This window comes from Hemicordylus capensis, chromosome 6 (assembly GCF_027244095.1).
Source record: "Hemicordylus capensis ecotype Gifberg chromosome 6, rHemCap1.1.pri, whole genome shotgun sequence".
Lineage (NCBI taxonomy): Eukaryota > Metazoa > Chordata > Lepidosauria > Squamata > Cordylidae > Hemicordylus > Hemicordylus capensis.
Genome location: NC_069662.1, coordinates 106,126,763 through 106,142,866, shown reverse-complemented (window position 1 = coordinate 106,142,866; position 16,104 = coordinate 106,126,763). Strand labels below are relative to the sequence as shown.

Genomic DNA, 16,104 nt, shown 5'->3' with positions numbered 1-16,104 from the left:
TTGAGAGTGAGTTTCATTGAACTCAGTGGGGCTTACTTCTGAGTAAAGATGCCTCTGGCTGGGCTCTCACACCCTATCCAGCCCCAGCACAGTACTTCCAGTAACTGTTGTTGGTGTCTATCTTATATTTCTTTTTAGATTGTGAGCCCTTCAGGGACAGAGATCCAGCCTATCTCTCTCCCTCTCTCTCTCTCATTTCTCTATGTAAACCACTTTGGAAACTTTTTGTTGAAAAGCGATATATAAATATTTGTTGTTGTTCCCCCCCCACCAGTGCTCCGTTTGCAAAGGGTCTGTTGGGGCAGCAGTGTACCTCCCTACTGCCCTGTTGCCTCATCAGACCCTACATCAGTGGAAGTGCACGCTCACGAGCCTGACATGCATGCACGCCAATGTGCACAGGCGCAATGGGTACTTCCGCTGACATAGGATCCGCTGAGGCAATGGGGCGGCAGAGAGGTACTCTGCCGCCCCAATGGAACCTTTGCAAATGGAGTGCCGGCGGGGGGAAAGCAGAGGGAGGGGTGAGAGCAACCTCCCCAGGCCCTTAAAGCCAATCCCCCCGGCATTTGAACACGTGGAACTGTTGGTCATTCGAACTGGTTTGGAGGCCCATAAACGGCCTAAGAACTCGTTCTGTGCACATCCCTAACACCTGTCTGTGATCTGTCTGTGTAATCAGAGGTGCTCTTACCCCCTCCACAGCCCCTGGGGGCACCCAAATCCTCTTTAGTCTACCCGGGGTGGCGTGGTCACCTGGCGGAGCATGATGATGCTTAATTTGCATGGGGCGGGGGGTCCCTCCAAAGGCCTTTAGGTCCAGGCTCCAAAATGACCTAGGTGCACCTCTGTGTGTAATCTGAAAGGATTTGTTATTAGTATTTTATCTCTCAGGGACTTCTTTTCCAGTGCCTTTACAATAAAATTGTAAAGCACATAGAAGAACAGGCCCTGCTGGGAGTGAACCAGCATGGCTTCCGCAAAGGTAATTCTTGCCTCACAAACCTTTTGGAGTTCTTTGAGAGTGTCAACAAGTATGTGGATCAAGGTGATCCAGTTGACATAGTATACCTGGACTTCCAAAAAGCTTTCACCAAAGTTCCTCATCAAAGACTCCTGAGAAAACTTAGTGGTCTTAGGATAAGAGGACAAATACATGTGTGGATTGCTAACTGGTTGAAAGACAGGAAATAGAGGGTAGGTATAAATGGAGAGCTTTCACAATGGAAGAAAGTAAGAAGTGGGGTCCCCCACAGATCTGTACTAGGACTGGTGCTTTTTAATTTATTCATAAATGATCTAGAAGCAATAGCACTAGCAATAGCAATAGCACTTACATTTATATACCGCTTTATAGCCGGAGCTCTCTGAGCGGTTTACAATGATTTAGCATATTGCCCCCAACATTCTGGGTACTCATTTTACCGACCTTGGAAGGATGGAAGGCTAAGTCAACCTTGAGCAGTGGTAAGCAGGGGTAAGCAGTGAGGTGGCCAAATTTGCAGAGGATACCAAACTCTTTTGGGTAGTGAAATCCAAAACTGATTGTGAGGCGCTCCAAAAGGATCTCTCCAAACTGGGGGAGTGGGCAACAAAATGGCAAATGTGCTTCAATGTTGACAAGTGTAAAGTGATGCATATTGGGACAAAAAACCCTACTTAAAGTATAAGTTGATGGGATTTGAGCTGTTGGTGACTGACCAGGAGAGGGATCTTGGGGTTGTGGTGGACAGCTCGTTGACAGTGTCAACTCAATGTGCAGCAGCTGTGAAAAAGGTCAATTCCATGCTCATTAGGAAGGGGATTGAAAATAAAACAGCTAATATTATAATGCCCTTATACAAAATGATGGTGCAGCCACATCTAAAAAAGGACATTGTAGATCTAGAAAAGGTGCAGAAGAGGGCAACCAAGACGATCAGTGGCTTAGAGCACCTTTCTTATGATGCAAGGCTACAACACCTGGGGCTTTTTAGTTTAGAAAAAAAACTACTGTGGGGAAACATGATAGAGGTCTATAAAATCATGCATGGTGTGGAGAAAGTGGACAGAGAGAAATTCTTCTCCCTCTCACATAACACTAGATGGGGGTCATCCCATGAAATTGATTGCCAGGAAATCTAGGACCAGCAAATGGGAATTTTTTTTCACACAACACACAATCAACTTGTGGAATTCTCTGCCATGAGTTGTGGTGACATCCAACAACCTGGATGGCTTTAAGAAGGGTTTGGATAACTTCATGGAGGAGAGGTCTATCAACTGGTTTGTCGGAGGGCTATAGGCCACTTCCAGCCTCCAAGGCAGGATGCCTCTGAGTACCAGTTGCAGGGGAGTAACAGCAGAAGTGGGCATGCCCTCAACTCCTGCCTTTATGCTTCCAGCGGCATCTGGTGGGCCACTGTGCGAAACAGGATGCTGGACTAGATGGGCAGTGGGCCTGATCCAGCACGGCTGTTCTTATGTTCTTATGTCTGCTGTTTGGATGCTATTGCATGAGGCAGCTTTTTGTAAAGATTCTCTTCGGAGGAAAGCTCTCAGTACCTTTCTAAATAATGTTGTGATCTTGTATATTATTTATTATTAATTAATTATTATTTGAAGTGAAAAAGGCAGGCAGGCAGGCAGGGTCCCCACCCACTCGGGCTTCACTTGACTACCAGCTACTGCTGCTAATGTTAAGGGATCCTCTTTGGAGAAAGTCTCGCTAGTTTGTTCAGTAAACGCGAGCTATTCCAGTGCCTTTGGGGGGAAAGGGCAGGGGGCGCGAGGGAGAAGTCTTATTAAAGAGACAGACATACCGCCGCCCCCCCCCCCCCCCACTCGCCCGCCGCGGTCCACTTTCTCTCTGAAGCGTGAGTCGCGGTAGATTGTGCCGGCGCTGCTGTTTCCGTGGCGAACTTTGGGAAGAGTCTGCAAACGGGAGCGCGGGGCGGGGGAGGCTGAGAAAGGCGACCGCCAAGTTCCCCCCGCGTTTCGGTAGCGGCGGCGACGGCGGCGGCGGCAGCGTCGTCGCTGTAAAACGGCTCTGCTTTTTGCGATAGCCAGCAGAGGGAAGCGGGGCTTTGCTGGCAGCAGGGGCTGGAGCTCGGCGGCGAGTGCTTCTTGGAGGAAATACTGCAGCCTTCTGGACTGCGTCTGCTTCTCGAGGGAGAGGCTGGCTGTGGAGTTCCACCCACCGGCTGGAAGGAGGGGGTTTGAATGAAAGACAAGACAAGCCCTACTACACACCATGCCACTCCGTAAGGGAGACAGCAGCAACTAGGCTGTTGCAAGCCAGACGCCTTTTCTTTTCTTTTTTTCTTTTTAACCCCCACCCCACCCCATTTTTATTTTAAATATATTTATATTTATATTTGATTTTGGAGGGAGAGGGATTCTGAGAAAGGGAGAGGAAGCTGATCCGCAGAGATCTGGAGTTACCCTGGCTTCCTGATTCCTCCAACAGGACTCCCTACTCGCGCACACACACATACACACACACACACACGCACACCCCTTTACAGACCTTGGCAGTTGACGTGACTCAAGCAAGGCGGGGGGGACACAGCGTTGGGAAGGAGGGTGGAGAAGAGCAAAGCAAGCTCTCTTCCCCCCCTTCTCCTCCTCCTCCTCCTCCTTCTGTATTTTGATCTCCCCCTTTTAATTTAATTTAATTTTTTTTAAAAAAAAAATTCAATCTCTTTTTGGTGTGCTTTCTTGCTGGGTTTGGAACTAGCGAGCGGTTAGAAGGCAAGGAAGTCTGGAGAGAGAGGGAGAGAGAGAGAGAGAAGCCTCCTCAGTCACCAGTCCTGTCAGGAATAGTGGTTTAAGAGGAAGAAAAGGCCTGGGGCACTACACCCTGTCAACGAGTTCCCTGCATCGGAGATAAAGATTCCAGCTACATGGGCAAACGCTTGGAACAGCAACCAATGTACCCTCAGTACACTTACTACTACCCTCATTATCTCCAAACCAAGGTATGTGGCGTGCGTGTGCACTGCAAGACAGGACTTCCTGAGGCTGTCCAGCAGTGTCGATAGGATCCCATTCAGGCACTTAGTGGGTGATGGAGAGTTGCTTGGCGTCAAGCACAGCCTTGCTTTCTCTCCCCTCTTGGGCATTTCCCCTGAAGCCAGAGCACGAAGGAGTGGAAGGAATAGCCCGCACAATAGCCTGGGGTGGGGTGGCTCACAGAAAGAAATGGGCAAGGTCAGCGTACATTTATCAGTCTGTATTGTGTGCTGTGTGCGCCTAAAAGCAGGCTGCTTAGTCCAGATTGTGTGTGTGTGTGTGTGTGTGTGGTTTTTTGTTTTGTTTTTAAATTGCTTGTTGGGGGGGACAGGCAAGGGGTGGAGACGTGTGTGTGACTTTCATGAAAAGGGAGCGTTCATGCCCAGGTAGCCCCCTTGGTTCTGCTCGAGGCTCCAGGATGCTGGCGACCGACCCATCTGGCCATTGTCAGCCATACGCCTGGCGGGTTAGAGGACTCTGGAGGTGATCTGGGCGATGCATTCGGTGCTTAAAGGCGTCTGGAGAGCCGAGGTGGGCGCTCCCAACTTTAATCTGCTACGTCTGTGAATGCCGCCAGGGTCAAGGGAGGGCAAATCAAGGACCTAATAAAATCCTTGGGAGTTTTGTGCTTGCACGTTGAGCTGCTTTTTTTTTTTTTTTTGGAAGTGTGTCATTCAGTATTGATAATGGGATGATCAGGACTTCTCAGGTCTGGAAATAGGTCCTCACTACTACTTTGAGGGCAAAGGAAGATGCACCATCTTGATCATGGGCTGCTTTCTTTTCTTATCTCATGCATGCGGGTGTGAAATGCCTTTGGCAAGGCAGGCCTTCATTGCTAATAAGACTGAAGTGCACTGCACCAGAAATAAATGAAATAATAAGTTGTAAATATTTCCCCCCTCTGTGCTGCCTGCTGCTGCTGCTGCCCTGTTTCCTTTTTCCTGGCAAAAGACAACCTCCTTTACTGATGAACTTTGCAAAAAGGAAGCTTTGTCTCTGCTCCCTTCCCCACACCCTGCAAAGTCTTTGTTAGGACAGCTTAAAGCATTGTTAGCCTAAAGTTTTGGTCTCAGCAATGTGGATTAAAAGCATGTGAATGTTCTTCTAAGAGTCTGAAGTGCCCCTTGAAACACATGAGGGTCTAAATGCTTTTTTGGGTGACTGAATGGTTGGTACTTCTGTTACGGGTGTGGGCAAGATTGTCACACTTCTCTGCAGCTGAGTTTACTTTCTTTGCTTTGGAAATTAATTTTCAGTTTATGTTACCCATTGGATCTCTTGTAATATGTACTAACTAATTATGAGAACAATAATGTCCATAGTTAACATTGGAGAGGACATTAGGATGCCTCTATGTGATACCCTTCTCACCGATAACCTGGGTACCACAATTTTGTTTTGTATACTGCAGTGCAAGATTTATTTGTGCTAAGTCAGATCCTTTAAAAATAAAAATAAAATGTTTTCACTCCCCCCCAACCACCGCCACTGTTCAAGGTCGATTCAAATAGCATTTTACTTGTGTGGCCATTTAGTATATATTGCTACTGCGGCTGCTTCAGAAGCAGCCGCCTGTAGCTGGCTTGACTGCTATGTTGCCTATAGCTTTAACTATTTGGGTGAATGAGGATGAGACACATGGCATTTCTCAAAGCCTGGCAAGCCAAGGACATGAAGCAATTTATGGGTTTTTGTGTGTAGTTTTTTTTTTTTTGGTGAAAGAACAATAGCCTCAAGTACTTGATGAGAACCACTGGACATTCCATGCCTTTTACTCATGTAGTTTAAATGATGCCAGTCTCGCTGTTTTGGAACTCCTCATTTCTACTTTGCAAAATACGCTTTGGGGAAACCTAACCTTGGGCATTAGTCAAAAATGATCACTGTCTTTTTGCATGGGGACAGTTTTAAGTATCCCTGCATTAACAGATGTGGGACATGTCTCAAAAATGTTACATGGTTTCCATTTTTAAAAGTGGGAGAGGCTCCATTTGTAAATGTACAGCAACAATACAGACTTTGTCTTTTGAAAAGGTAAACAGCGACACACAATTATTTTGTGCGTGATGACATTTTTATTTTCCCCTTCTTTGCAACTGAAGTGGGCAGAGAGATCCATTTATAAATATATGTATTGTTATAGACTGTTTAGGACTGTGATGCAGAAATCTGTACATAGGGCATGAAGTTCTCTCCTCTTCATATATATTACTGGACACACACACACACGGCTTAATACTCTCTGTAGAATGCATATGTAATAAAATTAACAGACTTGTATATATGTTTTTGTACTATATTGCTAAAGAGTTTAAAACAGTGCAGACAGGCAGCATCTGGATTTTGTTACTTTAAAGCTATCCATCAGCTTCTGGGACTTTAAAAAAAAAGCATTTAGAGGACCCATCATTTCTGTCAAGCTAATATTTTGGTAACCAAATAAATGTATGGTGTAAAGGTGCTCACTTATCATTCCCATCACAGTATATGATAATGCATTACTTAATAATACATTACTTTCTAGCCATACTGGAAAGATTACAATTAATATGAACTCAACAAAAATGATACAATCAGAATATGAACTCCCATTTGAAAATCAATACACACTCTAGTGGCAGTACAGTTCTTAGAAATGGCATAGAGTTATTGCATGTGCAACACATGAAGCTTCCATAATACAGTTTGACTTTTTCAATATAGCTTTAAAATTTTCCTCTGAATTCTTGTGTTGACCTAATGGCATTTTGGCTTTCAAGGTTTACAATATTTAAGGTTTACATTCTATACATATTTAACCCATTGTTCTATGATGATGAGTTATCTGTTAGACATCCTAGATCTATGGTGGAATGCAAAATTCATGCAGTTTGATTATCTGAGCACTCAAAATGTAAATTGTTTTGTCTTAAAAATTAAAATATAGATGTTAAGACTGGGGTACATTAAATCTAATCTGATGTAATGAGCAGGTATTTTTTTTAAAAAAAACAACTGTCTTTGTGTTCCATGAATTAATGGCAAGCTAATAAAAATGTCATGTAACTTCTCCTTTCTGATGTGGGGCTGTCTGACTATTATTTTGAATTGCATTGTATTAACCTTGTGGTCAAGTCTCTGGTACAGGATCTAGTTATCCAATGCATGTTATGAATCTGAGTCTAGGCAAATGCATGTTGTGGCCATTGTATTTTTTTAAAAAAGGCTTCAAAGTACAAAGCATATTTAAAAGGGGATGTATCCTAGTCACCGGATAATTTATTGTATGCTTTTAACTCATGTTAAAAATATAAATTTTATTATTGTGATTTGTCTGGTGTTTGTATAATTAATAAAATGGAGGAATTCTTGTGTTGGATACATATTCAGCTGTTGCTTGCATTGCTAAAAATTGCAAGAAAAAGAGGTCCTCCTTGTTTTGCAGAAAAGATCAAGCGATTTGAAATTTATATATTGGAAGTTATTGTATTAAAGCCTTATGAATGTGTTGTAAGCCGGTTCTTGGAGTTGAATCTATTCTGTTTCCCCCACATTGGAGTAACTATTCTCAGCAGTGCGCAAAATCAATGATAGAGTTTTCAATTCATTTCATCTATAAATGAGTGTTGGGTTTAATGTTTGAAGTATGAAATAGCTGGAGGAGGAGCACTGCACATTAATATATTTCGGCTCACCTCTATGTTCATGCCGGTTCTGTTTTGCTGTTCCAGCCTATTGTTTGCTTTTGACATATTTTGAGTGTTGTCTTAAGTCACATGGTATTTTTTCAGCTTTCTGGTTGGTCAACTAAAGTCTTAGAAAGAAGATGCATACTATGTGTGTAGTAGTGAATCAAATGTTTAATTTGTAATCACTCTTGTTTCTTAGGAAATAAGAGCAGTATTTCTCAAATGTGAATGTCTCAAATAGTGTAATTACATCTTTATGGAAATAGAGAGGAAAGGTGTTCAAAGTAGGTACTTTGATTTTAAAAAGTAGGTACTTTGAAGGAAAAGGATGACATGGAGATTGTCTTGCATATGGTGCTGGTAAATTATTTTTCTGATCCCTTTGCTCAGTCATTCCTAACCTGAATCATGTAGTTTTTATATGAAGAAAAACATCAGGAATGTATATGTACAGTTAGATATTTTTAAAGGAGATATACGCTGCCTTACATTTTTAACTTGTTAGTTTACAGATGTGGATGATCTCTTCTTTGTGTGGCCAGCAAGAGCATCCTACATTTTTAGATCTGCATTTTAAAATATAATAAATGACAAAATTATCTCCCCTAACCTTCCTTCCAATGCCTCCTTCCTGCATTTCTCTTCTACTAATCAAGTGCTCATTTCTCGGTTTACTATATTTCTTCCACTTTGGGCCATCTGGCCTTGCAGAATGCCTTGAGGAGAGAGTTCCAGATACCAAGATGCCTGATGAGGCTTCACTGCCTGGTAGTGTTCAGATTGTGTCTTGTGCCTGGTGTGAAGTAGGGGTCAGGTGTAAGGAGTACTTCATCAACCGCACACTGATTTCAGGCTGCATTTCAAACCATCTGCAGCTTGGATTGCTGCCAGGGCTCAAAAGTCTTGCTGGAGCTTCTAGTGCCAAAGTAAAAACAAATATGTGTGAATGGAGAAAAATGCATTTCTAGGAATGAGTTGGTATGTATTTATGTCCTTGTTTGGGTTAATAAATGGTATTTTGCCCCTCCACCCAGTATCTCTTGAAGCTGCCAGAGAGGGAGCATTGTATTAAAATACAAGGATAATAAAGGATCGACCTCCGATTGTAGTGAAGTATTTGGATTAATATCTGTGCTTGGCGTGATGCTACTTTGCTTTGAGATAGAATATGGAAACTTGAAATTGTTTACCTTAGAAACTGAGAAACACAAACTTGTGTTTCACTACCAGACATAATTTTTTGCATACTCGCAGCTTTAAAATACTTCTGTTGCTATCAAGGGCATGGCAGAATTATTAAATAATTCCGAATAAGTTGATGGCTCTTCTATCAGACTGTTGTTGTTGCCATGCAATTTGGTTTGCAAGGAGCTGAAAATTTTGCCTTTTAAACTGCTTCTCCTCCTAGAGGGACTCTGTGTCTTGCAAAACACATAAACAGTTTAGCTCACTAAAGAAAAGATACATGTGTACATGTTTGCCAGATCAGGCCTGGAGGTGTTGAGGATAAATATCTTGCTACAGCAAATACCCAATATTAATATTTATAATGTGCTGTAGTACTTTATGACTGGTGCATACTTAAAAGTCAACCGCAGTATTCCCCCACCCACCCAATGTTCAAAAAGATCAGACTGAATTTTCTTTCTGTACGTTTGTAACAGAAATACAAATTCTTTCTGAGATGTGATACTTTTTAATTCAAGGAATTGGGGGAGCAGTGCTAAGGAAAAATGTGTCTAGATTTGCAAGGAAGTCTGACAAGGACAGGTGTCTAGAAAGGACACCTTGGGTTCATTGCAGGTCTTGCTGTAACTGAGACTCTTTAATGTTGATTTTGTACTGATAGGATCTGGGCTAGTCTTCTGTGACACCCAGACTTCCAGAAGGCAGCTTAAGTGGATACACAACCCTTTTGTCAAAGGCATCTGAAGTGCATCAAGGGAGAAGACAAGGCACCCTTTAGAAAGGGATTCACAGTGTTGCTGACGTGCTTTGAACTCTCTTCTTAATGTACTAATGGCTGTAGGTTATTGGCAGATCAAGTAATGGTAACATGCTACAACCACTGATTGACCATGTGGTCACTGCCATCTCTTTCAAAAAGAACCCTACAGCTGATTGCCTGAATAAAGATGTTTTTATCCCCAGTACTCATCTGGGGGACTCTTTCTCACCCCACAACTGGATGAGGAGGAAGAAGCAGCAATAGTGGCAAGGGAGCAAGCAAACAAGAGGGAAAGAAAGTTCTTGGCTACAGTATACTTTCCAATATGTTACAGCCATGTGTGTGCATTAAAAAGAGAGCTCCAAGTGTATCCACAGTGCGATGGTCCTCTTTTTAATGTACATCTGTTTCCCCCTCAGATTTTTTGCAAATGAGTAGACGACCATTTAAAACTGATTTTAACTTTTTTCCCCTTTTTTAGTTGGGATGAAATCTCAACTAATGGTATAGTTGTGTGTGTGTGTGTGTGTGTGTGTGTGTGTGTGTGAAATATAGTGAAGATTTCTTCAGAATTTGCTTTGAGTTCTGCTTTAAGATTTTGTTTTGTAAGAGTTCTCTTGAGCTACAGCTGTGTGTGATTTAAGTACAGTAATATCAAAAGCATGTGTGCATAAGAGCTTTTGTAATATACTTGTTCAATACCAAGAGGATACAGATGTGGAAGACAGACAGCTATTCAATCCTATATTGCCACAATGCTTGCTGTAAACTCTTTTTAGCTTTGTGTAAAAGTTGCCTTCATACACATGCAGCAGCTATTGGTTTAAAATAGCTTCTATATGTGCTAGGACAGTGCAAAGCAGCCCCAATTTGATTCAGGGACTACCTCAGCACTGCCCCCCACATTTGATTTGGGGCTTGGGACTCTCACTTTGCTTTGACCCAATTCAAAGTGGTTGCTCCAATTCAGGGCCAAAGCTTCACCTCCCCCCCCCCGCTCCACCACTTCATTTATCTCTTGACCCCTGTAGTTTCTTACCAGCATGGGCAGGAAACAGAATGGCTCTACTTTTTTCCCCCTCTGAGCATGGCGAGGAAACAGAATCTTTCACAGTTTCTTTTTTAAAATGTAGCACATAATTTTCTTTCCTGGAGTGCTGGGTAGGACACAAATGCCCCTGGGAACTATAGTCTTTTCCATGGCTGCTACAATGGGCACAACCATAGAAAAGACTGAAATACATGTGTTGATGCTGAGTGGGAGAAGATGAGTCAGGGAGGACTTGAAGCAAGTAAAAAGACAGGCTCAGAGCAGTTGGTAGTGACTGGGAGATGACCAGACTGAGACAAGTATGTGCTGCAGTGCAGCTTGGAAATTGTGTAGACAGTAACTGTATTAAACAATGTTGTCACGGAAACCAATCTGATGCTCCTTTAGCATTATGCCCAGGGCACCCTTTTCATTCTTCCCTCATTCCGGCACTGGCCCCATCTGGAGATGCAAGGGATTGAACCTAGACCTTTCTGTATACAAAATATGCATTTTCCACTGAGCTGCAACCCCTTCACAGTTAGTGGTTCCATTCACATGATCGTGAAAAAGAGGGTCGAAGGGATTTATGGTCGTGTGAACCCATGGAAATCCCTCCTATCCAGCTCAATAAAATATGGGTAATCCAGATCCTCTAACTTGCTCTTTTTCCAAGTAGGACAAAAAGTGAGTGCTCCTACCACATCTCATTGTGGTAATCTGGGTGCATTTGCCTTTGGTAGCAGGTCTCGGGAAGCAGCAGCCATGACTGTAACAGAGTGCTGTGGCTAGCATCTGTGAAAGTGCTGCTCTGCAGAGCACGCTCTATGCTCCTTTGCTTGCAATATCTTCAGTAGGACTGGTCCCACCTCTGCCCCTTTGTGACCATTTGGGAGACAGCTGATGATAGAATGAGGGCTGCTGGTCTCCTGGCAGTGCAGTACATGCTGGGATAGCTTGTTCAGCTTTCAGAGAACCTAACTCCCCATTTCAGTAATGGAGACTGTTGCTGCTTGGATTATCTGTGAGTTGAGTTTTCAGGCTCAAACTGAGGTTTCGCTTGATTGTGGCTATGAGGGTAGGAGCTCTTTATGCCCCCCCCCAACCACCACCAGCATCACCAAATATTTATATACCACTTTTCAACAAAAGTTTCCAAAGCGGTTTACATAGAGAAATAACAAATAACCACCTCCATATGATTGTGCAAAAGGGCTCATCAAGTTAGGCAGTGCTGATAATCAGTTGTAGAGAAAGTGTGCTTGGAACTAGTTCCCTGTTGCAGCGCTCTTATGTATGCAGACTATATCCTGAAGAGAAATTAGGATACTGATGCCTGTTTTTGCTTATACCTAGACTGGAGTAGGGAAAATGAGTGACCATCCTGTATAAATTTAGGATGGGGCTTAATTGTACTCCAAATTAAAGCTGATGAACCATGGGAGCTTTTTAATGGATCTGGAATAGTTTTTTGAAATTATCTGAGCTTCTAAAATTGCCTTTTAGACCTGACGTGGTTCCTGATTTTTTTTAAGGCAGTTCCATGATTGTCTATATTAGGCAAGCACTATACCCTATTTAAAAGGTATGCAAATATACCTTAAATCATATATAAAACCTTTCCCCCTAAATATATACATATGAATTATATTGCTGGTTTTAATTGATCTAGTGCCTCATTTCCACTCTTTTACCTTTGTCTATTGTGCAGTTAGAATTGGAAAGAGAGCATTCAACCTTCACATAGCTCTTTACGCAAAAAATGTCTGAGCAAAACGTCCCCCCATCCAAACTGTGTGAGTCAGGTGGGATAGTACACTAGAGGCATGCAGATAAAGAAAAGAACTTCAGTAAGAAGCAAGTGACTTTGATAACTAGGTTAGAAGATAATGTAATTAGGAGAAATGTTCAGTTATTTCTATGTGTTGGCAGTATTGTTAGGCCTTTCTCTATCACTTTCCTTGTTTGATTTTTCACAGAGTCCTTGTTAAGGCTGAATGTAGAGTAAAATACACGAAAACCTTCATTATATGTCCAAGAAAGTAATTTGCATGTGAAACACACTAATGTCAATTCAATTTCAAGCTGTCATTTTTACATAGCATTTATTTAGTGGTGTGAGTTTTCCTGTTGATCTGGCTACAGTGTTTTCTCTTCCTGGAAAGAGTTAAGTGTCTTTATTTTTTTGCTTTGCACTAAACTTTTCCTTTTCAGTACTTTTAATGGTGGATTACGATGATGATTTAAGCAGATATTGTCCCACTAGTTTGATATGGTTCACCTAATTTATGTGTTTCCTCCCTAAATGTTTCTTTAGTGAATAAGACGTTTAGTAGGAGGACAATTGCAAATCTGTCAGTAACTTACAGTTACATTATTGCCGGTCTACACAACTTGTGATCTACCAGGCTGAACATTGTCCTATCAGACATGTGGCCAACAGGTGCTTGATGAGACGCCTGTTCTTTAAGCCTGCCTGGGACTGTGGGGGGTGGGGATAGTGGAGAGATTCTTAAGCACCTGGCAGGCTACAACACCTGTCTGGTAGGCTGCAGGCAGGTAGCTAAGTTCCATGTGGTGCAGTGTTGTGACTGCTGCATTGTTCTTAGGCAGAGTCTGCTCTTGAAACGTGCCATTCTGCCATTTAGTCTCTAAAATAATCATTCATAACTACAAGTCAGCTACATTTGATCAATATCAGTGTCTCTTAGGAGAAGTGTGATAGCTCAGTCGCAGAGTACCTTCTTTGCATGCAAGATTCCTTAGTATTGGCAGCAGGTAGGGCTGGGAAACATCTGTCTGAATCCTTGGAGAGTCACTGCCAATCAGTGTAGACAGTATTGATCTTGGCGGACCAATGATCTGATGCGGTATAAGGCAGCTTTTTGTGCTCATATGGTGAAAGAGGTATTGGATAATCATTTTGTAAGGTCCAGTTGCTGAAACGTGGTTAGATCAAGTCCGCTGTAGTAGAAATACTGAATTCAAACATTAGATCTAATTCCCAACAGTATATATTGATAACATTCTATTAATCTAATCTTAATAACAAACACTTAAATACAGCAAATTGTCAGCCTCACACTGTTTATCATGGCTAGAAGAAGACGTCTGAGTTTAAAGTATACCAAGCGACGGTCATAAAGTATACACAGCTTTATGCTTGTTTGCTTGTAGAATTCCCTCATACATTGTGGAGTAATCTGTTTCTCCATGACATACGTTTGGTCTATGTTAGTCTGTGGTGAATGTTGATTTTTATGTTGCTACATAGGGAAATGACCTCATTCCAGTGTGATTAAAATGTATATAAGAAACCAGTTGTTGAACTTTCTTTCCATTGGATATGAATCAAACATTGCTTTGTTCATAGGTCATACTTCTGTAAGTTGGCATCTTCTGCAGAATGAATAATTGTGAATCCAAACTCCGAGTGTTTGTGTGTAAAAGAGTTTTTCATGGTTGTATCGAAATGGCAAAATGTAAATTAGACATTACATATATTTGTAATGTCTATAGACATTACATATATAGACATTACATGTAATTCTTAAACTGTGAAATGCAATATTTATTTATTTATTTACAATTATATACCGCCCCATCCAAAGGTTTTGGGCAATGCACAAATTTTGTTGTCTTGCAAAAAGTAAAAGAAAGGTTTAGTGTGTTATCCAACAAATTGTGAACTTTCAAGCTCTCCTACAATGCCAGCATGATGTCATGTTTTGTGCTACCCATTGCTAAAGCAGTCTATATATTTGATACGCACTTATATAATGGTGCAGCATATTTAAGAATAGGAATGATATAGTGAAGGATGCCATGCTTTATGACTGGGGGATGGGAATAATGATTTTTCCCTGTGGTTATTCCATAGTGGTGATTTTTTGAGGGTGTGAATGAATTTAGCCACATCCTGTACATAATTGGAAAACTAGCCTATTTCAGGTCAAGGTCAAAACTAAATTCATTGGGAAATTTTGCCACATATAAAAAGGGAAGAATTGTCATATTGTGATATTTTCCTACCCAGAACAGTGATATAAACACACTATAAGATTCATTTTTATTGAAAAAATATGCTTTGATAATTGAATCTTGAGCATAATACTTGAGTATAATACTGGAAATGATGCAGTGCTAAGGCAGAACATTTTTGTTGCTCTCTCCATTGTCATAACTTTCAGTTGATTGTAGCCACATGATGGGATTCCTCCTTAAGTGGTCAAACCACACAATCGGAAGAGCACAGATCCCACATAAGTAACCATAAGATTCTTGAAGGGAAAAGATGGTCTGGAAACCACTGTTTGCTGCTGCTAGAAAAAGCCTTGGAAAGCAACTCACACTGCTCCCTCTATCTTTTCCTCCTCAGCAGGCAAAAAACATGAAGTCATACTGGGTATCTGCATGTACCCTGCTTCTTCCCTGGAGCTGTTTTTCTCTCAGGGATGAAGGCCCATTTGCCAGTTAGGCTAGTTTTGCTTTTGTTTTGACTTAGTATATTTTACACCTGGGAGATGTTAAGGTTGTACTGATCTTTAAAAAAATATTCAATTCAGCACAATCTTCAACATATTGGGAGGGGGAGTTCTCCCTTATTTTTTGGTGGGGTTGTTCAATTCAAGCACAGTTTGAATTCAAGCTCAGTTTACTTGAGTTGAAGCCACAGTGAGGATAACTATAAGCTACATGAAAACGTCATGCTAAACCATGGTTAGTGTTACACAAATGAGGAGAGCCAAGCCACAGACCTGCACTCCCCCATTCTTCTTTTGCATGTGAGAAGATGAGATTGAAAGCTTCCACTTTAGAATTAGCTGTAAACCTGGGAAACTGATAATCATTCCATAATTAGTTCAGAAATCAGGTTCTGAAACCATGGTCTGATCCTGCGTTAGGATTCTGTGGTTAGAATAAACCAGTTTTCTGAGTTTGGACAGAATGGGAAACTGCCATGTAATCTTAAATGGAATTGCATGCTTTCCTTTTTTCCTATATGTGAATGAGAGGAGAGGGGTGTTCGTGCATGTAATGCATAACCATGGTTAAGTTTTATGTCTGTATGCCATCTATTTGCCACATATTCTGTTATATTGAGAATCCTCATATCGTATCCCACTTTTTCCATGTAAATATGCCAGAATAGATACTGTAGGAAGCTAAAGGTAACTAAAGACTGAAAAGTAGCTTTGGAATCTTTGCACATTAAGGAACAAAGCTATTTTCATATGTGGGCTTTATATTGATTTTCCTTTTTCTTGCCTTCAAAAGCTGCTGTCGCTGAATTTGCTTTACAGGGCAGGAAGTGCTTCTTGCTGCAGAAACTAAATCTGCAGTCCTTATTTCGGCTTTGCACTGCTTTGCTTTGAATGTGCCTGACCTTTAATTGGAGAAAATGCTTATGGAGGGGTTAAGCTTGTTGGAAAATTGCAAATAGAAGGATGCTGTTATAAGTG

At 41.6% G+C, this 16,104-nt stretch overlaps 1 protein-coding gene across 12 annotated transcripts in view; it reads left to right on the top strand.

Moving 5' to 3' along the window:
- The window catches only part of RBMS3 (RNA binding motif single stranded interacting protein 3), a 1,053,558-nt gene that overhangs the window by 416,753 nt on the left and 620,701 nt on the right, over window positions 1-16,104 (top strand). For 2 of the 12 annotated variants that reach the window (XM_053260509.1, XM_053260512.1), the window contains exon 1: window positions 3,030-3,959. The exons of 8 other annotated variants lie outside the window; for them this stretch is intronic. In XM_053260509.1, the coding sequence (XP_053116484.1) occupies window positions 3,885-3,959 (75 nt within the window). In that variant the 5' untranslated portion in view covers window positions 3,030-3,884. Of the gene's footprint in view, window positions 1-3,029; window positions 3,960-8,506; window positions 8,643-16,104 lie in introns of those variants that run through there. 2 more of the 12 variants (XM_053260511.1, XM_053260513.1) reach the window with 2 other exon arrangements.